At 58.0% G+C, this 13,256-nt stretch overlaps 1 protein-coding gene across 1 annotated transcript in view; it reads right to left on the reverse strand.

Annotated features, from left to right (window-relative positions):
• The window catches only part of DSCAML1 (DS cell adhesion molecule like 1), a 98,213-nt gene that overhangs the window by 25,907 nt on the left and 59,050 nt on the right, over positions 1–13,256 (reverse strand). The window contains 4 exon segments of the mRNA XM_030964880.1: positions 256–552; positions 1,031–1,306; positions 1,989–2,267; positions 3,527–3,673. Coding sequence (XP_030820740.1) covers positions 256–552; positions 1,031–1,306; positions 1,989–2,267; positions 3,527–3,673 — 999 coding nt within the window.

Raw genomic sequence — 13,256 nt, forward strand, 5'->3', positions numbered from 1 at the left:
CTCTGCAAAGCCAAGTTCCAGCTCTCCAAGCCTCTGGAATTGCTTTCTGCTTTGTTAAAGTCCCTGCTTGAAGCATCAGAGAAGCTCAACCCCACAGCGTGCAAGGAGTGGGGCAGGGCTCAGGGGGTGAGGCTGGGGTAGCCAGGGGAAGAAGAGGGAGAGGCGAGGAGGAGCGATCAGCCGGGGAACAGAAGAACCAAAACCAAAAAAAGCCCAGTAAAAGTCCTATTCTGATATTTAAAAGTAGACAGGCACCTCTTACGTTTATTCGCGCTTGGTATTCGGCGCTGCCCACCGAGTTCCGCGCGGTGCACCGGTACACGCCGCCGTCCTTGATCTGCGGGCTGCTGACGTTCATGTGGCTGACGGTGGTGCCATCAGACATGGTGTACTGGTTGGAGCGGTGCCCGCTGTCCCGCGGGATGGGCTCGTCGTCCAGCGCCCAGGTGACGGTGGGTGGCGGGGCCCCCTTGGCGGCACACATCAGGGAGAACTGCTCCCCGGGGTTGACCACCTTCTCGCTGAAGGAGGAGACGATGCGGGGGGTCCCATCTGGGGGGCACCCAGCGGGACGGGGGTCAGGGAGCGGCAGCCACAGGCAGCAGCAGTCACCCGCCAGCAGGATGGCACTGAGCTCCCACCCCAGGTTCAGCCGGGACAGGAGCCCCGCTGGGGACACATGCATGGCTGTGCTGGTGTCCCCATGGCAGGGAGATGCAGACAGGGGCGAGGGGACACGGATGCCAGCTTGAGGGGACACCTCCCTCAGCAGAGCCCATCCCTTATCCAAACACTCGTGGGCTGGATCAGGGTTGCCCAGGGGCTGGGGATGGCAAGTCAACACTTATTTTGGTCCTTCCCTGTCCTAGCCATGCTGTGCCCCTGCACACAGCACACAGGGCCCAGGAACAGGCCGGCAGCAGCCTCAGGACCCCCACCCCAGTGGGTGTCCCTGCCCCCCAGCCATGCACAAAGCATCCCCTCAGAGAGGGGCAGAGGAAGGAGCCCCCAGCCCGGGAAGCCAGCTCACCCTCCAGCGTGATGATGGAGAAGTCCTGTGCCGTCTGGGACTTGCGGGTGGCAAAGCACTGGTAGGCGCCCGAGTGGCTCTTCTGGGCGGCCGTGATGAGGAGGGTCTCGTTGCTGATGCCCCGGATGGAGATGTAGTCATCCACCGCCACCAGGTCCGTGTTGCGGTACCAGCGGATGACGTACTCGGGGGACCCGCTGAGGGCACAAGAGAGGATGACGGTGCTGCCGATGCCCGTTTTGAGCTTCTTTGGTGTGAGGGTCACACGCAGAGGGTCTGTGAGAGAGGGGAGAGGCGTTGGCAGTGCCGCGGGAGGCGGCTCGTCCCCGCTGAGCGCTCTCTGCTCCTCCTGCCCCGGCAGCGCCAGCCCGGCTGCACTGTAAATGTCACCGCACAATGAGGCAGGTGGCCCTGCCACCGTCCCCGCTGCTGGCAGCCCCTGCTTTCAACGTCAGCCCCAGGCCCCCGGCGAGGATACTCTGGGGAGGTGGCAGGTTGGCTGGAAGAAGATGTGGTCCGTGTGACAGGCACAGTGCTGAGCTGGGGACACACCAGGCTGGCTCTCAGCAGGCTGACGGTGCCTGGCTGGCACCGAGCTCCAGGTAAGGCAGGCACAGTGCCTCTGGTACTGCCAGGATCCCGGTGACAGGAGGAGCCCCCAGGAAAACAGCACGTGATAAATGCTTGGCCTGCCCAGATGGTATTTACTGTTTGGCTAGAGCTTATTTTATGTAAATCGACATAAATTTTATGTAAATCAACAAAGCAAAGCACAGAAGCACCCAACACGTCGGACATGTGCAAGACAGTGGCTTCCAGCGAGCCAAACGCTGTGCCAAAACACAAGGCTGTTGTTTATACAGCTGTACAAACCTCTAAAGCTGAATACTGATAAAGGCTTTGCGTGTCAGAAGGCAGCAGGACTAAGCCCCCCACCGCTCCTCCCTCCGGCTCTCACCTATGACCGTGAGGGTCCCCGTGACCTCTGCGGAGCCGAAGGTGTTGGTCACCTCGCAGATGTAGGTGCCGCTGTCCTCCACGCGCAGGTCGCTGATGGTCAGCCCCGTGATGCGCTTGCTCCAGCGGCTGTCGGCGGGGAGCGGCCGCCCGTCCTTGATCCACCGCACGGCCGGGTTGGGGTAGCCCGAGGCGATGCAGGGCAGCTCCACCAGCCGGCCCGCCTTCACCTCCCTGGACTGGAAGCTGTCTAACATGGTGGGGATGGACTCCGCCGGGTCTGCGGTGGGAGAGGAACTGGGCTCACCCGGGGAACAGGAGGAAGGGAGGTGTCTCAGGGATACTGGGAGACCCCCTGGCATGGTGACACTGTGCCCAGCGAGCGCCATCCAGGAGATTGGCTCTCCCCACTCCCCTTGAGCTGCTGGCTCTGCCACAGAGGAGTGCAGGGTGCACCCCGTTATCCTTGGTGAGCGCGGGGTGCCCTGTCCCACCCGGCCAGCACAGCCCCTGGCAGCCAGGACAACAAGCTGAGGTGGGAGGAAAACCACATCCTAAATAGCTGATGGGAGGAATAAACTCAGCATCGGAGGAATTACTCAAGGTGACACCTAATTGGTGCAAAATACACAAATTTTGTGGCACATTTCAAAATTTACAAGCAAAAGGGCCCATCAGGCAGCTGGGAAAGGAGAAAATTAATCACTAAGTCTCAGGCGTGAAATTAAATTCCAGGGGAAAGAAACCTCTTTCATTACTCCCAAGCAGAAGTAAAACGCCGTGACGTGTAAATAATGACAGCGACCGGGAGGGGACCGGGCCAGATCGGAGCGCTCGGATTGGGATGATCCACCCGGGACGCCCAGGCACCGTCGGGACGTGTGGCTGGAGCCCGGGCCCCCGAGAAGCAAGATCCGGCCAGCCCCGCATCTTTTCCGTGCCCTCCGGGGGGTTAATTCGAGGAGCCGGTGCGGGAGCACCCGAGGATGGGAACAGCATATGGCAGGGAGCGGGCGCGCCGCGCCGAGCGGCTGCGAGCCGGGCGAACTCCCTCCCTCTCCCTCCCTCTCTCCCTCCCCTGCCGAGCGGAGTAATTTGGGCAGTGAGCGGAGCCGGGAGCGCCCCGAGACACCCGGCACTCCGGACTGCACTGCCTCCGCAGCAGTATCGCTTGCATGTTCGTCACATCGCGTCAGGCTGCTCACATCGCGGGCTGTCACATCGCATCGCCGCCCGCCCCGTCGCCTCCCGCTCGGGGTGACGCGCGGCACCGCCACGCCGCGCCCGGCCGGCTGGGGGGCTGCGGGCTGGGGGGCACGGCCCGGGCACTGCCAGCCCCCCGCGCAGCCCCCACGGCACCTCCCGCCCCGCACCGCGATGTCCCCTGGCTGCGGGGACACGAGGTGGCGATGCCAGCGCTCCCTGTGCGGGGCGGCAGCGCTGCGGGCACGAAGGGGAGTGGGCAGCGGGCAGGGCTGGGCAGGGCTGGGCCCCCTCCCGGGCACAGAGTCCGCCCCCCGCCCAGCCGCACGGCCTCACCTGAGACGGAGAGGCGGGCACCGTTGCTCTGCCGCGTCTCGCCGCTGTACTTGTGCTTGGTGATACACCTGTAGGTGGACAAGGCATCTTCCTTCTGCACGTCCGATATGTACAAACCTCCATAAGAAGTAATAAAAAACCTATTTTCTGGAGACACAAAGGGAGGAGAAGAGTGAGCGAGCCTCCCCTGGCCTCAGGCTGAGCGCCCGGGTCAGGCAGAGTCCCTGCACTCCGAGCTGGCACCGGAGCTGTGGCAGGGAAAGAGGGACGCTGTTCCACCTCCCTGCAGCCCTACCACATCGGGGTGCAGCTCTGGCTGAAGTTTCAGGCAGGCTGGTGAAGTTGGGTGAGCCACAGGAACCTCGTGTGTGCAACAGCAGCCCCGGCGTTTGTGGGCACCGCTTCCTCCATCCATCACTCCCCCAGCCAAGCACACACCTGCCCGGTGTAAGCACACACACCTTCCCAGGTGTAAGCACACACACCTTCCCAGGTGTAAGCACACACACACCTGCCCGGGTGTAAGAACACACACACCTGCCCGGTGTAAGCACACACACCTGCCCGATGTAAGCACATACACCTTCCCAGGTGTAAGCACACACACACCTGCCCGGGTGTTAGCACACACACACCTGCCCGGTGTAAGCACACACACACCTGCCTGGGTGTAAGAACACACACCTGCCCGGGTGTAAGCACACACACACCTGCCCGGTGTAAGCACACACACACACCTGCCCGGGTGTAAGAACACACACACCTGCCTGGGTGTAAGAACACACACCTGCCCGGGTGTAAGCACACACACACCTGCCCGGTGTAAGCACACACAGACACCTGCCTGGGTGTAAGCACACACACCTGCCCGGTGTAAGCACACACACCTGCCCGGGTGTAAGAACACACACACACCCGTCCGGGTGTAAGAACACACACACACCTGCCTGGGTGTAAGCACACACACACACCTGCCCAGGTGTAAGCACACACACCTGCCCGGTGTAAGCACACACACCTGTCTGGGTGTAAGCACACACACACCTGCCCGGGTGTAAGAACACACACACCTGCCCGGGTGTAAGCACACACACCTGCCCGGTGTAAGCACACACACCTTCCCAGCTGTATGCACACACACCTGCCCGGGTGTAAATGTGGCTTTGGGTGTCTCTACACACACCTGGACCCGCAGGGCTCAGGTTCGGGCGGCCGTGGCTGCAGAGGGGGAGCAGAGCGGGTGGCACAGCTCCGGCACACGCTGCTCCTGCTCCGCTACCGTGCCACGCGTTCCATGGCAACGCGGCAATTAAAAGTGAATCCGTCCTGCTGAGTTAATAATTAGCTTAACTTACTTAGAATCATGTGAAAACAAATAAGGGCTTGAGCTGATGTTGGAGCCCCGGAGGAGGGTGGCGGGAGAGCAGCCCCCTCAGGCCAGCTGGTTTTGGAACCTGGCACAGGGGGAAGGAGTCTTTGGCTGGCTCCTGACCCCTGTAATTCATCATGAATTATAACAGTAATTAACACCAATAGAAAGGCCTGTGTAGTGGCTACATGGAGAGCAGGATAAGCTGGGGCTCTGGAGAGGCTCCCTGCCCACCTGGAAAGCACTTTGCCCTGCCCCTCCGTGCCAAGCAAGGCTTTCACCCCCAGCTCTGTGGGGCTCTGGGGTTTATTCCAGCGCCAGTCTCAGCTGGGATGGGATGCTCCATCTGCTCGGCTGCACCGTGCTGCCAGACAAACCACCCCCTACCAAACCCCACGGCTGCAGAAGGTAATTTAGTGCAGCTGAATGCTCAGAGTGAAAACCTTTAAACCCAGCCTGTAAATCAGCAACATCTGCAAATGGCTCCCTCAAGCCCTGCACAACGCCTGCTAAGCCAGGATCTAGCTGATGAGGCCAAACAACTGTTTCTGCTTCCAGCACCTTTTGGAAGCACCTGGATAGTCTCAATTTAGGCAAGAAGAAAGCTTCATGGTCAAACTCAGGAGTGCAGAGTAAGCACGAGTGAGAGAAGACAAGAGGCAGATGCTCCCAGAGCACTCTGGCTCCTACACCCTGGGCAGGACCCCAGGCCCAATTCCCTGCAAATTGTGCAGGTGACAGAGCAGCAGAAAGCAGGGATCCTCACCCAGGGAACCAGGGAGGGTCTCTGCCACCAGCCAAGGCAATGGCAGTGCCAGGCTGTGCTGGCATCACCCATTCCAGCTGTGGCTCAGCCAGATGTGTGTGCTTGACTCCAACTGCTCGATACAGGGCAGTGGGGGACTCCAAACAGCAAAGAAACAGCAAACAATTAATCATAATGCCAGTCGGCTGTGGCTGACAGAGGCGCAGGCACTGCCAGGCTGGCACCCTGTGCTGATGTCCCTGGGAGCACTGGGAGCACGAGCGGCAGCCCCAGCCCCAGGAGCTGCCATCCCCACACCTCCGGCAGCACCCCTGTCACTCCATCCCTGCTGGGAGGGTTCTGGGCTTCACCAGCCCAAACCTCAGCCCAAAGCTCCATGCCACTATGGCATGGAGCCCCCATGGTAGCACATGCCCCGCAGCAGCCCGCAGCTGGCACCGGCCGTGCGGGATTTGGGGATTTGTGCTCCTCCACCAGCGGGAGCCGCCCCGGGCTCTGTGCGACCCCCGCCGAAGGGCCGGGGGAGTGGTCCCACAGCACCGCAATAAGATGCAAATCAAACATTAATTTTTCATCTCCCATCAAACCAGTAAGCGGAGAACATCGGCTGCACTGGAGTTTGAGGTGGGGGGAGCTGGTTTCCATGGAAACGGGGCTGTATTTTGCGAAGTGCTGGCAGCCCCAGCCCACACCCTCACACGCGGCCGTGCCTGGGGATCCACAGCCCTGCGCTGCCGTGCTCCGGGCTGGGAACAAAGCCTTGTGCCCGAGATCCAGGCTCTGCATGGGGCTCCAGCCACAACAACCTCCCCGGGGACGGGAACAGGCAGAAACCCTGCGGGTTTAGCATCCACATTTCCACCATGGAGTGACAGGAGGCATCTGCCTCTCGCACGGTGTGGTGACACTGTTCCATCACGTGTGACATCCACCCAAGCTGACAGCACAGCTTCCTTTGCTGTTTTTTCCTTTTTTCTTTTTTCCTGGGAGGGGACAAGTGGCTCTGTCGAGGAACGTTCTGCTGGCTCAGGGGAGATGCTCAGGGCGCTGTAACTGATGTGACGGCTCCAACAGACCTCACCCAAGTGACTTATTGCTGAGTTTGCCAGGCAGATTAACGTCGCAGGGCTCCAAACAAAATCAGATCTCTGCCTGCCAGGAGGTGGAAAGGCTTTACAGGAAGCAGAGGATTAAGCACGTCCGTGGCCAGGCTGATGTGCCTCTAAAAACTCTTCCAGTTAGACTTGAACTGCTACCTTTGGAGATACCAAAGCCCTTGGATCAAACCAAGAGCCCACCACGAGCTAAATTCCACCTAAATTCCCAGGACCTGGCCCTCACCTGGGGAAAAGCATGAGGGTGAGAGGGGGGCTCTCCCGCGTGGTCTCACTGAGTACACACACACCTCTCCCACATCCAGCTGCCAGTGGTGGCCCTGCAACCCCAGCATCATTCCCAAGGGGCTCCCAGTTCCAAGAGAAAGATTACACTCGGTGCAGGTTACCAGCTCCTGCTCTATCCAATATAGATTTATCAAAACAACGGGGTCAGGGCTGCAGGAGGGAGCACGTTTATAGTTCATAAGACTAATGAGATAACTTTCCCCTGGTACTGCTGCAGAATCAATAGGTGCCAGCGTTTATGAATTAGCCATACTCGGAGCATGAGCATCCCAAGGCATCCCAAACAAATCCAATAAGTGTTTGCTGCTATTTGTGGCTGCGTTTAAAGTGACAAACGCCTCCCGGGGGGAAGGCACGGAGGGGGAAGCCCCAAAGAGCAAAGGCTGTAATTTTCCACCGCGGCCACAGCGGCACTTTTCTGCTGTGGCTGCTGCTCCAGGATGCCATTTGCCCGGCATGGAGCTCGCCTGGGGACAAGGAACATCCACAGAAAACCCCAGCCAGGATGGGAACTCCTGCCCGCCCATGATCACCACCTCCCTCTGGGGACAGCCACAGCCCTGGGACCAGTGGCCAGTGGGGCAGGGGACACGGGGCACAGGAGGGGGCTGGCATCGGTGCCCATGCTCCAGAGCTGCCTTTCATCTCAGTAGGCTGAGCCCAGCTCGTGCCACAGCAAATGCTGCGAGCAGAGGGGGCCTGGGCCGGGCACTGAGATTAAAGCTCCCTGCATCCCTCCCTGGCGGAGATGTTAAAGAGGAGCTGTGAGCTGAGCCCGATGCAAATTTCATAGGACCTGCACAAATCTGACAGATTTATTTACGTGTTTGCCTGCCGTGGGGATCCCAGGGGAGCTGCAGGGCCGTCACTGCTGCCAGCCCTTCCAAAGGCAGCGGAGCTCTCCGGCAGAGCCGGGGCAGCAGAGCTGTGAGCTCTGCCAAAGGTTCCCACCTGGAGGAGTCACGGGCATTTGTAACGCGAGCGGCGCCAGCTGAGCCCGCAGCTCGGGCTCCTCCTCATCCTTCTCATCCTCCTCATCCTCCCCCAGGAGCAGTGCCCCTTTTCCCTTTTCCCTTTTCCCGACAGAAGGACCCAGTGGTTTCTGCGGGAGTCAGGGCAGAGGGAACAGCAGAGGAGGAGTGGAAATCGGGCAGTCGTAACGGGCTCTCCACCTCCCCTCCCTAATCTCCTTAATAAGCATGGCTCCATCTCCTCCCGTTCCAGGATTAACACCCATCTCTCATTCTCCTCCCGCAACAAGATTTTATTTCTAATTACGCTGTAATAAAACTGGGCGCGCTCCCAGGGCTCCTTCCAAATGACTTGTCGACACTCGGCGAGATTGAATCCTACTCGGGCCGTTTCCGGCACCTCTGCCGGCTGTTCATTAGGCATGCATGAGGGAGAGGGCTTAAGAACAGAATTACATTTAAATGGCTTTTCTGAGAGGGAGACGTGAAACAAGAGAGAGAAGCAAAAGCAGGAAAGGTTTACAAGGAGGGTGTCCCTGTCACCTCCGTGTCACACTGCTGTCCAGCAGCTGCTGCGCCAGGTCCCCACTCCTGGGGCTCCGGGGATCTGACAAGCCAAAAAATCCAAAGGGGAACACTGGAAGGGATTTCTGAGCATCAAATTTTTGCAACAGGATGGCAACCAGGGGCATGTGTCCCCGACCACTGTCACCCTGCCCTGGGGGTGCCCGGGACACTGCACACCGACTGCTGGGCTAGTGGAGAAGTTTTCCAGCAAAACCAGGGATTTTCTTCTCAGGACTTAGGAAAACACACACCAGAACAAATTATGGGCATAATCAGGAGCTGGCACTGCCAATCCTGCATCCGGGTGTGAGCAGCCAGCACGTGGCGGCAGTGGAGCACCGGGAGCACCGTGTTTCCCTGATGTTTTTCACATCGTGTTTCCCTGATGTTTTCCATCCTCACTGGACTCATTGGCAGTGGGCAGCTTCTGCTGCCTCCCAGATCCAGGCTCACGAGCCGGCAAAATTGGGCAAACAGATGTTAGGAAAGATCTCTCTCTATTAGCTGCCTCGGAAGTGAGGTATCCTGCAGGGCTGGCAGGAGTTATTAAATCAAGAGTCATTATTTACCCAAGGGCCAGTCTTGCAAGTCATGTTCCTAGAAGTAAATCCCGAATTATGCTGCCCACGGAAATGGATTCGCACGGGTGTGAGGGAGAGCACAGTTTGCCTCTCCGGGCTTTAATCCACCTCTGAGTCACCGGAGCGCTTGGCAGCCAAACCCAGCAGTGTTTGGGGACGCTTGGGTTTGTTTGCGTAAGCGACTTTGGGAGTGGCACACTTTCACCGAACCAGAGCACGGAAGAGGAGGAGGAAGAGAAGGAATCCCCTGGTGGGGGCCACGGGGCCGGGGCTTGCCCATGGAGCATCCCCCCGTCACCAGGCACGCTGGCAGCGCCAAAGGAGGAGGAATTAATCTCCCGAGGTGGTCCGGAGCCGCCTAATACCAGCAGAAAATTACAGAACAGGATGAAGAGCATTACAAAATGAATAGGAGGGGACTAGAGATTTCCATGGCTAATCCTGTTAACGAGACAATTTCTTATCAAACTCATTATGTGGTGGAAAGCAGCGGGGAGGGAGGGGCTGGGCAGGGAGCTGGGGAGGGGGAGGCGATGCCAGGCAAAAGGCAAGAGGCATTCCCGGAGCATCGGGACGCCGGCAGGGGAGCAGGGCAGCTCCGAGCCCGGCTCACCACGCCGCACGCCAGCCAGGGTTGTATTTCTATTTCCGAGCGGAGCTGAGTATTACTAGAGTGACATTTAGCACAAAACAGTGCCGTCTGCTCCGGCTCCATCAGCAGCGCTGAGCTGCAGCGGGCTGGGATTACGGCAGGCATAAAAACGTATAAAATCCACCAAGAGAACACTCAATTCAAAAAGGGGTTTTTGGAGCGTCGGCTTTTTCATGGTTTTAGTTTTTTTTTTTTTTAACCTCCTGTTACGACGACTCTCGTTTTCCGGGAAGAAGGCAAAGAAAACACTGCGGTCCACAGGCTGGACCTGTGCGTGCCCAGCTCACGGGGGTGGGCTGGGAGGGCAGCCCAGGTGCCGGGGAGCTGGGCAGGGGCTCTGTGTGAGCCCTCCGTTCTCATTCCGCATCCCGCATCCCGCTCAGCCACGCACGAGCATAGCTGAGCAGCCTGGCGTGGAAAACCGCGGCTGTGGCTGAGTGATTCCCAAAAATCCTCACCAGCCCCTCCACCCCCTGCCCCCGAGAATCACGGGGGGGCTTCGCCGCTACTTTGTGCACAGCGTTTAATTTTCTTTTTTTTTCTTTTTTTTTTTTTTCATTTGCTATTTAAAAAACCGCGGAACTAGTCAGATTTCATGCTAATGAGGAGAAAATCTGGATCGAGGACTGTGCAAAAATTTGCATCTCAAAGAGGAAAACAGGAAGTCGCTAAGAAAGGAAATTCCACGCAGAGGTAGCGGGTATGGCCATAATTAGGCTAATGCTGCCTGTGTTCTGTCAGCTCGTTTCCATCAGCCCCGGGCTAGCAGGGGACAGCAGACCTCCCTGCCACCACGTCGTGCTCCCTGCCACGGCTGCCAGCCCGAGAAGGATGCTGAGGGATACTGGGCACCAGGCTGGCACTGCGGGATGGAGAATGGCATGGGATGGAGAATGGCACAGGATGGAGAATGGCACGGGAGGGAGGATGGAACGGGATGGAGTATGGGATGGGATGGAGGATGTGATGGGATGGAGGATGTGATAGGATGGAGGATGGCATGGGATGGAGGATGGGATGGGAGGGAGGATGGCGCAGGATGGAGGATGGCACGGGATAGATGGCACAGGATGGATGGCATGGAATGGAGGATGACACGGGAGGGAGGATGGCAAGGAATGGAGCATGGAACAGGGAATGTGGTGACCATACTGCCCTGGGAAGGACGGCTCACAAAGAATCTGGAGATTCTCCAACAGCACTCCCAACACCACGGCACTGCCTGCAGCCAAAGGGAGAAACCCCCACAGCCACAGCCCCAGGTGCCCAGCCCAGGGCAGGTGAACCCAGCCCCAGGCAGGTGAGCCCAGCCCCAGGTGCCCAGCCCAGGGCAGGTGAGCCCAGCCCCAGCCCCTGCCTCAGCACAGAACGTGCCGTTGTTGTTCCCCATCTTGAGAGGGGCTGATTTGCAGTTTTGCATCAATTTTCCTCTGATTTTTTAATTGGGTTTTGCTGCCGCTGCAGACATTACTGTGCAAACAATTCCGAATGGCTCGAACCAAGATATTTGCTCATAAAAATCCATCACCGGTGCCGAGAATGACAGAAATGGAAAACGCCTAATGAAAACAAAGGGGAAAACAACAGGTACCCTGGTCCTTCGCCATCCATCACCAACCTCGGATTATTGATGGGAGGGGGAAAAAATTCTCCCATCTGCAATCAAATCTTGAGAAATTTTGAAAAGCCAAACACCACATTGGAGGAAATTCTTTGCCCCCACTTCAGTCTGCAGGAGTTTCGCCATAATTATAATAAGAGTGAGGCTGCTGGATAACACGAGAATTATTTTCCCCACTTACATTGTCAAATGATCATTTTGCCCTGCAGTGAAATCTCAATAATTATAATGCCGAACCGTGAAAGAACAAAGAAATAAAAAAAGCAGTGTTTTCTTCCAGGGAGCGGGGGGAGGGGGGAGCCGCCATTGCAGAACTCAGAGTGCATCCTTCCTCTAATTATCTTTGCCAGGGCTATGCATCCCTCACCCTTTCCCCATGGCCTGAGCCCCCCATAACCCCCTCAGCTGGAGTGGATGGGAGCAGCCCAGTGTGGCAGAGCTTCCCCACTGAGGAGTGAAGGAGGAGAGAGGTTTGGGCTCCCCCCAGCCCCAATCCCAGCCCCAGCCCTGCCAGGAGCTCCCCACAATGCTGCCCACAGGGTGTAGGGGGTGCCATGGCCAAGCCAGCCTCGGCTCAGCATCCCTTCACACCCATCCCAACACCAACAGCCCCTGGGCAGGGGAGAAGCAAGGAGAGAGGAGAGAAAGGGGACAGAAAGCAGAGGGGGGCGTGGGGGGGTAAAGGAGGCGAACAAGAAAAACAAGACGACAGAACGCTTGCTCCACAGCCCTCGGCTAAATTACAAACCAGTTTACTGAGGTGGAAAGCTGCAGTGAGCTGAGGAGGAATATGTGGAAACCATCTGCAGATTTAAAAATAATCTATTTTACGATCACCCTCGAACATATTCTTTTGCAGAAACCAAATAGGATTTGTTGTTGTTGTTTTGTGCAAACTGTTAGGGAAAAATTACTAGAAACATGCAGGGGGTTTTGCCTTCTTGAGTACTGAGAGGCTAAATATGCCCTTCCTTATGTTTAGAATAGTAACAGTCATCTTAAAATTAACTTGGTCTGCATCAGAGCTTAAAACAGTTGCAATTCAGAGCCTGCAAAAGCAGGACAAACCTGCGCTGGGATATCTAGCGCTTGGAGCTGACAGATGTCTTCCTACATACAGTAAATATAGGTCGTCTTTTCCTACCCAGAGAACTGTAGATCTTAATTAACCAGGCCACTAGCAGCATATGTAATGATTTTTTCAGCTTGCTAAGTAAACCTTCCCGTGATGAGAGGGAAGGGAGATGAGAGGCACGTGAGAGGGACCCCCTCTCTGTGTGCCACGGTCAGCGCAGCCCTCACGCCACCGCGCCCGCTGTTACTGCACGCTACAGAATCTGGCTAACGAGATGGGAAGGGTGTGCAGTGCCACATCCCCCTCCCTGTGTGCAGCCCAACCGTGCCCAGCCAGCCCTGAGCCCTGATCCTGAGCCCTGAGCCTGATCCTGAGCCTGGGCCCTGAGCCCTGATCCTGAGCCCTGAGCCTGAGCCTGGGCTCTGAGCCTGAGCCTGAGCCCTGAGCCTGGGCCATGAGCCCTGATCCTGAGCCCTGAGCCTGAGCCTGGGCCCTGAGCCTGAGCCTGAGCCCTGAGCCCTGAGCCCTGAGCCTGAGCCTGGGCCCTGAGCCTGGGCCCTGAGCCTGAGCCCTGAGCCTGATCCTGAGCCTGGGCCCTGAGCCCTGAGCCCTGAGCCTGAGCCTGAGCCTGGGCTCTGAGCCTGGGCCCTGAGCCTGGGCCCTGAGCCCTGATCCTGAGCCCTGAGCCTGAGCCTGGGCTCTGAGCCTGAGCCTGAGCCCTGAGC

This window comes from Camarhynchus parvulus, chromosome 24 (assembly GCF_901933205.1).
Source record: "Camarhynchus parvulus chromosome 24, STF_HiC, whole genome shotgun sequence".
In the NCBI taxonomy this organism is placed as follows: Eukaryota; Metazoa; Chordata; class Aves; order Passeriformes; family Thraupidae; genus Camarhynchus; species Camarhynchus parvulus.